At 39.2% G+C, this 9770-nt stretch overlaps 1 protein-coding gene across 1 annotated transcript; it reads right to left on the reverse strand.

Annotated features, from left to right (window-relative positions):
* Positions 1-622: 622 nt before the first annotated feature.
* On the reverse strand, positions 623-8512 carry mgat4c (mgat4 family member C). Its single transcript, XM_069902852.1, has 4 exons — positions 8431-8512; positions 5454-5608; positions 1891-2038; positions 623-1776 (listed from the first exon to the last, which is right to left on the reverse strand). The coding sequence occupies exons 2-4, from the start codon at positions 5583-5585 to the stop codon at positions 623-625; spliced, it is 1434 nt and encodes a 477-aa protein (XP_069758953.1). The 5' UTR covers positions 5586-5608; positions 8431-8512.
* Positions 8513-9770: the final 1258 nt, after the last annotated feature.

Below are 9770 nucleotides of genomic sequence, written 5' to 3' on the forward strand. Positions count from 1 at the left end.
CTGTCTCCATTGCTTTGAGCAGTGAATTGGCTAATTGATGTTCTCACCCGAGACATCCATTAAATACCAGAGTTAGAATATCTGGATGAGCTTCTTAAATAATTGGACACTAGCATCACCCAGATTAGTTTCAGAATTGTGCCATAAGACCATAAGACATAGAACCAGCTCATCGAGTCTTCCCCGCCATTTAATCATGAGCTGATCTATTTTCCCACACAACCCCACTGCCTGGCCTTCACCCACAACCTTTGACGCCCTGGTGAATCAAGAACCTATCAATCTCTGCCTTAAAAATACCCAGTGACCTAATATCCACAGTTGCCTGTGTAACAAACTGCATTGATTGACTACCCTTTGGCTGAAGAAAATCCTCTGCTCCTCTATTCTAAATGGATGGTCTTCAATCCAGAAGTGGTGCCAGATAAAATGCAAAATGATTACTTTGTTTGATGAAGTTTGCTGCTAATTCCATTCTTAGGAACTTTTGGGGATTTTATTTTAGGAAATAAGTTACTTTAACTGTGATGACATAACATGAAATGATAATGTTTTAGCAGCTTATTTTCTGCTGTACTCTGATTTACAAAATCCTTTTCATCTATCCTTATGAGATAACATTCTAAATGGATGCCTGACTGGTCCAAATGCTGATACTCCTAATGATCAGCCATTCCTTTTGATTTTCTGTCACCAGTATTCGGAGGCAGTGAATGTCAAATGTAACCTTGTGGCCAATATTATTTATCTCAATATTTCCATGTTGGAATTCTCCCAGTACTGTGTAGCTGGAACACTGCTTTTCCTTCTTCACGATCAGCAAATTTTGGCCAACCTCCAGCCTTCCATGGTGTAAAATGTCATTTTTTCTGTCATCTGTGCCTGTTTGGATTTTCAGTTTATCAATTTTTGCAGGTTTGACAAGCACAATAATGAAGTAATCTCCAGCTGAAGTCGATTTTCCCCAGAAGTATTCATCAACATTGCTGTACGCTTTACTGGGATCATAGTGTTCAAACACATTAATATTTGTACAAAGGGTTGCAGGCGGATTGTCAGGAATATCAAAGGAGTCCTCCTCAAAGTCATCATCTTTAAGCTTGTTTTCAGTCCCTCTGAAGGAAGAGTAATATCCCATGTGCTGAAACAAAGAGGGCTTGAACCGGATGATATCTTTCTGGGCAAGTAGTCCTTGGAAATGAATGAGTAGCCAATCACACGGCATTTCCTGATAAAACATTAATAAAAATTGTGCCAGTCGCGGGAGATCACATGAATGGTAGAGTTTCCCAATATATCCCAACTTGGAAAACTCTAGCGTTACCCAATAGGAGCCTTCTCTTGAGGTAATTACTTTTTTCATGGCGGATAGGAAATATTTAGAGCAGTGCACATCATCTTCCAACATTACATAATAGTCTGATAAATTGGCACAAAAATTAAGTAGAAAAGCATAATCTACATTCTGTTTAGATCGAAATCTCACACGATCTTCTGGATCGTTGTAGTTCCTTTTGAGGCCATTTAAATTAGGATAGTACTCCTCAGGAGTATGAATAACCATCAATCGACCAGAAATGATGTGATGGGCAAATTTTCGGGAGATGTCTTGGATGATATTTTCACACCATGACAGGTCAAAGTCTGCTAAATGCACAATAACTACAATTTCAGTCAGCTCTTCATAGCTGGATTGGTCAAAAATAGATTTAATTGTTTCTAGTAGGTAGTTACCTCTTTTCCTTTTCACAGATGATAGTCCTATTGTTAAGTATTCTGCACAAAAACATTAGAAAAAATATTACAGGTTATTTCAACTGGGGTATGTTTTGGATGGATTATCTCAATACACTTCTAATACCATGCATAATGGAGAGAAAAAAAACTCACTTTTTCTAGCTATAGGAAAACCTGCAAGATAACGATAGGTGACATTTAATGCTCCGGAGAAGTTAGTTAGGTCTTTGAAAGTATGGACATATTTTTCAGAGTTAAGTTGATGGGAAACCATTTCTCTAGAAAGTCTCTGTTCTCCTTCCTGAAAAATAAGGGAAATGGTGTCATTTTAAAGCATTGAATATTGAAGCATAGAAAATTGAATTCTTACCTATCTTTTCTTAGTTTTCTGTTCTAATTACATATGTGCAGCATAAATAAAAGTACTAAATTCTGGACCTACACAACATGTAAGGCAACATAAATGGAAAGAAAAGTAGAGTTAACATTTCCAATCAATAGGCTTTCCTCATTTGATGAATAGATGTACTGTAATACGAATGGAACACTGGTAAGAGTTTTGGTGATTGCAACCCACCAAGTTTATAATTTCCGAGCAAAATTGGGCATAAATATTAATGCATTTTTGTGCATTAACTTTACCCCAGATAATCAACTGGTTTTATATGATTGTGTTAAACCTCCACTTGGTGTGCTTGTTGTGAGACAGCACTTGCCATTGTAAAACTTGCATTAACTCCTACCCCTGAATCAAATTGTCCACACAAGACAGAGACCAGGAATCTTCATTGGGTTACTAATTCAGAACATCAGAATGCTGCTCTGATACAGCTGTAGAACACTTCACCACCAAATAGCAAGATGAGCAGCGCTTTGTGGAGACAGGTACAGATGAGAAGGTTGTTAATAACTATTGGGACTATCCAGATTTTCCAAGAAAACTGTGGAAGCATTTTATGAAAGCAATGAGAACCTAGAGGGAGCATCTGATAGAAAATACTGGCAAAAATTCCAATGGGAGAGTGTTGCGACATTTACAAATAGAGATGGCAGAGCTACTCATTGGGTATTATGGCATTGTACAGACATGACTGGACCAGTAATTCAGAGACTAAGACTAGTGATTGCAAGTTCTGAATTCAAATGTTAATGTGGCAGTTTAAACTTTAAATTAAATTTACTTACATAAATCTGGATTAAAAAGTGAGTCTCAATTGTCTGGTCAATGACACTATTGAGCTGTCATCAAAGCACAACTGATTTGATAATACCTTCATAGCTTCATCTCTTTGTCCTTAGTTATCAGGCAAACATTAATGCTCAGTCATTTCTCTACTTCTTAACCACAACAGCAACTCACAATTTAAGAATTTCTGCTCATCTTTGTGAATAAAAGATTAGAGGTCTGGGAATATTTTGCACCAAGCATTGAAAGTGTTGGGATGCCTCAAGGCAATGAATTAAACAAGTTCTAAGTCTTATAAAAAGAGGCAGAGAGCACAGAAGATACAAAGTTGGGTAAGCCTGAAGAAAACTCGTGTCTGGATCAGCTGATGCACAGTAAAATTAAAGCAGATTCTGCAAGCAGTCCATGTAGATGTTGTTTACATTCTTTGAGTGAAAGAATGTAGAAACATCTTCTTGGGCAAGATCTCTCTCTCTCTCTGCCTCAGTTCTGGATTTGCTTTGTTCTGCAAAAATGGAGGGAATTGGAATGGTCTGAAAACTTTTATTGACTGTATTAACCATTGTTTAATCATATAATCAAGTTTTTTAACAGCTTGTTATAAAGTAGTAACTCATATAAGGTTTAATAAATCATAGAAAACTCAACTTTAGTATGGATTTTTTTTTGAATGAGTCATAAAAACAACAACATTCTAATCTCTCCAAATGACTGTAAAGGAAGATGATCGCGAGACAGTATCAAATTGTTGACACCACATGAGGAAGAGTTTGAAAGTTTTGGATGCATGCTGAGAGGGATGAATAGTATATTAGAGAAGCTAGAGTTGTTTAAGTTAGACCAGAGAATATTGGAGAAATTTGATTAGAGTCTTTAAAATTATAAAGTGTTTAGATAGAATAGGTCAGAATTCAATAATGATAAGGCACAGTCTTGGGTGCTGGGCAACCAGACATGAGAAAATGTTTTACACAGATCGTTTCTTTTAAATTTAAATTTTGACATTTTAAAATTTAGTCATACCATACAGTAACAGGCCATTTTGGACCATGAGTCTGTGCTGCCCAACTTATATCCCTTTAACCTACGTTTTTGAACTGTGGGAGGAAACCAGAGGCCCCTAGAGAAAACCCATGCAAACATGGGGTGAACATTCAAACGCCTTACAGACAGCACGGGATTCAAACCCAGGGTCAGTCCCAATCGCTGGTGCTGCAAAGGTTTTGCACCAACCCCTGTGCTAACAATTTTGATTTAGCTGTGCTAACTTTTACAAGTTTAAGCATAGCATTAAAATGAGTATTGTGTAAGTATTTGAAGGATAAAGAATGGTAAAATTTAGCCAAAAGCGGAATTAATTGTTTTTTGGAAGAGTTGACACAGAGTGGAATAACAAAATGGTTATCATAGAGAAGCACAATTGTGCAAAACTTTTAAAGATCTTGAATTTTTGAACATCATGATATCCTGATTGCATGTGAACAGAGGCTTAATGACAAACACAAGTAACATCTCAAGTACTATTTTCTTGCAATATAAAGGAAAAAATAGGTAAATATCTAATGTGGCAACCCGAGCTCCAGATTCCAAAAAATTCTTGAACATTCAGCTTCAGACTTTCTACATTATATACTGAAGAAAGTTAAATTTGAGGCCAAAAAACAAGTGAGCTTTTGTGAAAGTTGAAACAAGATGCATCAGGCAAGATTTTGACCATTGGTGGAAAAAACCCATTTACAAATCATTAGGATCTATGATTTTGAGGGGCTGACCTCATTGGCAGCAGACTGGAGAACCATATCATGTTGAACCAATCGTGCCTCATGTATTGAACAGCAGCATTTGGCACCATCCGAGCTCCTGACCACACATCGTCGCCCCAGGGGCCTGCCCATTCAAGCTTCTGACCGCGGATCTTTCCTCCGAACGTCTACCCACCTGTGCTCCTTAGCACAAATCCTCACCCTGGCTGCCCATTTCTCTGAGCAGCTGACCACGGATCGATGCCCCTGGGCTCATGCATCCAAGCTCCTGAGCATGGATCGTTGCCCCAGGAGTCCGCCCTTCCTAGCTTCCGATCGCAGATCCATCCACCAGTCACCCACCCATCCAAAGTCCCCAACGTCCCAACCGTGGACTTACCACCTGTTCCATTGCTATCCAAGCAATACCTCACGAGGTCAAAAGTTTGACCCATATTAAAGTTGATTCCCCCTTTTTTAGCCCAAAAAATTTGACAATTACATGAGAATATATAGTAAATGCCTTACCTGGGCAAGTTATCTCTCTGCATGTGTTTGATTAAAATTAAGACACAATCATTTAGATTAGCCTAGATTTTCTATAAATGACAATTAATTTTGTTCCTTAAGCCAGAATTATTGTACATTTAAAGAAAAATATTTATGTCATAGAGCTGTTTCATTTGTTAAGTCTTAATAAGATTAAATAGCTTATTTATTTAGCTTTGTTTCACTGAAATTTACCATAATCAAATTTCAACATTAGCAGTGCTATTTACATTTCTTACCATTACATATCTGTCCTCTTCCAAAAACAGATTGAAGGAAAGGAGACAAATCACAAGGACAGCAAGCAGTGGAATTGTTGAACGCTTCCGGAAACATCTCATTTTCTCTGCACATTTCCAATATAATCTCATGATAAATCTAAGTTCAAGTTTTCCTGGAAGGTTGAAAGAAAATGTTCATTTGCCATTAAAATAGACAGATAGGGTTGTACATGCACACATACAAATATGGATGCACTCCAATACATATTTGCACACAAAAGCATGGGAATTCATACCATGCGCGCGCACACACACACACACACACCCCCACCCACCCACCCACAGTATAACTTTTTCAAACAGCTTAATTTTCAATTTTCAGTGAGGGTACTTTATTTACATTTAGGATCTGATGGAATGAGAAAGATATCTCTTTGCTCAAGGTTCTATGATATTTCAGCAACTGATAATCCTTATTTTAACTTTCTTGAGGGGAATACTGTGTGACAATATTGATGCAAAATATTACTCTTTCTTTTAAGCCAGAGGGTTATATATTTAGATTTTATATTTAGACATACAGCACGGTAACAAGCCCTTCAAGGTCACAAGCCTATTCCCCCAAATATACCAATTAACCTACAATTCCTGTACATCTTTGAAGGATGAGCGGAAACCAGAGCCCCTGGAGGAAACCCACGCAGACACATCAAGCGATCGCACAAACTTCTTGCAGACAGCGCCGGATTTAAACCCAGATCGAATGCGCTGTAATAGCGTTCTGCTAACCACGACGCTAACTGCGTTTCCCCATTTAATACTAAAGTTAAAATACTGGAAAAAGGAGATGAAAGCTTATTAAAAATGATTATTTATTGCTTTCATGTTGGTCTTCTTTCTCCATTTTTGCTGTGTCCTTTTTAAAATTTATTTCCATGTTTATTAACATTTTTTTCCAGTTACTAATTTATGGTTTTGTGGGGGTTGATGTCATTAAAAAAAAATCAGAAAACTAAAGATACTGAAAATGTGAAACAAAGGTTAAAAATGTTAGAAATATTCATCTGGTCAGACAGCATCTGTGGACAGAGCAACAAGGATAACATCTTAGATCAAAGGCCTTCCATCAAAACCCCAGAAAATTCTGGCTTGCTGGAGCCAAATGTCATCATTATCCCCTCCCTTCTTTATCATTGTGATATCTCCCACACACAACACATAGAGGCGATCCATAGAGACAGAGACCACAGAGGCGGATCAGCAAGGGGCTCTGAGGCAGAAGGACACACAGTTCGCTCAAGGCAAGGAACTACACAGGCTATGGGTGTTTGCGACTGGGATCAAGGGACTCTCACCAGGCTGTGGACTGCTGGAGACTGGTTTGAGACTGGCTGTAGGGGTACCTAGGATCGGAATTGAGATATGAGATGGCGCTGAGGGCTTCTTGACCCTGTCAGAGATTTGGATCTGGAGCTCGGGTTGTCAATGTTTTGGACTGAGGTCTTTGTGGCTATGGAGGCTATAGGAGTGCTGGAGGTGAATCCATGGACATTCAATGACTCTGGGTGAACACTTTTGCTTCTTTATCTCTGACTTTCAGTGGCACCAGGCAATTTCTGCTGACGGTGAATCTTTGCCTTATGATAGTCTAAAGGAAATTTCATGTAATATTGCATTTTCTGTTTTATTAGATGACAATAAAAGAATTGAAGTTTGAACATTTGATATCTTAGACAAGAAGATTAAAGAGAGTAAAAGGGAATCCGAGAAAGAATTCCTTTTCACCCAAGGAATAGTTGCAATCTGGAACATGCTGTCTGAGATGAATATTTAAAGATATAGAGTAGCACTTAAATAAACATGGGATGATAGGACCAAGTACTGATAAATAAGATTAGTAGATTGGTGCGTACTGTGCATAGTGGTCTGAAGGTACTGCTGCAAAATATCTGACTCTATGGCCTCACTCTGCAGAACACAGTCCCCCTGACTCCACATTTATTGCTTTTTCCCTCAATAGGGAGAAAGATCACCTCTTTGAAAGGTGTAACAACATCAACCTTGGGCTCAACGTCCGCAAAACTAAGGAGAGGATTGTGGACTTCAGGAGGAAGTCAGGGGAACATGACCCAGTCCTCATCGACGGCTCACTAGTGGAGAGGGTGTAGAACCAAATTCCTGGGTGTCAACATCTCCGAGGATCTGTCCTGGAGACTCCACATTGATGCCATCATGAAGAAGGCGCACCAGTGCCTATAATTTGTGAGGTGTCTGAGGAGATTCGGTACGTCTCCAAAGACTCTCGTAAACTTCTACAGGTGTACTGTGGAGAGCATTCTGGCTGGTTGCATCACTGCCTGGTATGGAGGCGCCAACTCTCAGGGCAAGAATAAACTCCAGAGGGTTGTTAACTCAGCCTGCGACATCGCAGGAACCAGACTTCACTCCATCGAGGACATCTGTATGAGGCAGTGTCTTAAAAAAGCAGCCTCTCTCCTCAAAGACTTCCACCACCCAGGCCACGGCCTCTTCACTCGGCTACCAAGGAGCCTAAAGATGAGCACTCTGCGGCACAAGGACAGTTTCTTCCCCACTGCCATCAGATTCCCGAATGATCAATGAACCAAAGACACTGCCTTACCTTTAGTGCACTAGTACTGTTATTTATTTTAATTTTTTATAGTAATGTTGTAAGATGATTATAATATGAATGTTTGCAATATTATTCTACTGCAAAATACCGAATTACATAAAACATATAACATTGCAACAGGCCCTTCAGCCCATAATGATACATAAACCCACTGAACAAACTTCTCTTCCTCAAACCCACAACCCTCTATTTTTCTTGCATCCATTTACCTGTCTGAGTATTTTAAATATCCCCATTGCACCAGCATCCACCACCACCCCTGACAATGTATTCCAGGTGCCCACTATCTGTGTAAAAAAAAAACTTATCCCTGATGTCTCCCCTAAATTTTCCTCTCCTCACCTTGTAGAGATGTTCTCCGGTGTTTCCTACTCTTGCCCTGGGAAAAAGGTGTTGGCTGTTCACCTTATCTATTCCTCAATGCTTGGCTCTTCTCAGGACTTGGCCCTTATTGACTGTGAGGGAAGCTCTGCATCTGCAGAAGAAGAAAGAGTTAACATTTCAGGGGAAAGACTGAACATCAGAAGGAAAGCCTTTGACCTGAACCATTAACTTTATTTTTCCGGCTCGGTATACAGCCTGACTTAATGGGTATTTCCAGTATCTGCTCCACTTTGTTTTGTGCCACTGACTTTGTCTGCACTGTCATTAGGCCATTAGAACTCTATTCAGCTTCAGTGGAGATATGGTAGCTTCATTAACATTTGCCAAGTATCTGATTACAGAAGTAACACCGCGCATCCTTGTGCCTGGTACCCAGCAGGTATCAAAATGCACATGTCCTCCAACTCTGAAACAAAAATCAACACCTTGGTCAAGCAGCATCTATGGAGACAAATGAATGTCTCAATTCTAATATTTCATTACAGTAAAATCACTGCTATCCGGCACCTGTAGGGTTTGGTGTTTTCTGGTTCCTTAAGGTTGCGTTTTGCATGATTAGTGAACTAATGCGCCAATTTTAAATTTCCCTATTTTTTTTACCTGTTTATTTTTCCTCAGTTTTGTTTTTTGCCATTTGCTTGAGGATGCCATTTACTTGAATTCAGAGTAACGGGGTATACTCTATATTGCTCTATATATTATAATGGAGATGAAATCCTTTTCCAGTTGCCAATAATGGTGCATCTTACCATAATGTGGCAATTTGATTTATCCAATTAATTATTTTTATTCAGAGTGGGTGCTTATCTGATTGAAATGACTAAAGACCAGGCCTAAATTTGGGTCAACTTCAATACCAACCAATTAAATAGGTGAGTACTTTATAATCTTCGACTACTTACCCATCTATAAGTTCGTGCGGACCATTTTAATCTGCTCCACTGAGAAAGCATCAAGGATACAAGCCCAAAACCAGTGCAGTGGTACTTTACAACATCAGGTCCTGCTAATCTTAGTTGGAGCAAGTGCCAGTTTTAAATAGGAGACTAGACCTAGCAAATTAAAAAAAAAACAGGAGAGAGTAACAATTCTCTTTTGCTCTTTGTGTGAGGCAGTATGAGTCTCTTTGTCACAACCACTTCCCTGTCATGACAACATTCTCCTCTCCATCATGGGATGGTCCATTCCTATACTCATCTGCAAGAGACAGAGATGCATGGGATCAGCAGTAGGTGAGCTGAGGCATTTGCCACATTTTCCCATCCCATTCCCTTGCTGACATGTCCGTCCATGGTCTC

The sequence above is a fragment of the Narcine bancroftii genome, chromosome 11 (assembly GCF_036971445.1).
Source record: "Narcine bancroftii isolate sNarBan1 chromosome 11, sNarBan1.hap1, whole genome shotgun sequence".
NCBI lineage: Eukaryota > Metazoa > Chordata > Chondrichthyes > Torpediniformes > Narcinidae > Narcine > Narcine bancroftii.

Bases quoted from the DNA above. Each gene is read 5' to 3' on its own strand.
- mgat4c (XM_069902852.1), bottom strand. From the start codon at position 5,585: ATGAGATTATATTGGAAATGTGCAGAGAAAATGAGATGTTTCCGGAAG. The intron at 2,039-5,453 runs GTAAGAAATGTA...CTTATTTTTCAG, and splicing joins AAGAGGACAGATATGTAATG to GAAGGAGAACAGAGACTTTC. The intron at 1,777-1,890 runs GTGAGTTTTTTT...GTTTTTGTGCAG, and splicing joins TTTTCCTATAGCTAGAAAAA to AATACTTAACAATAGGACTA.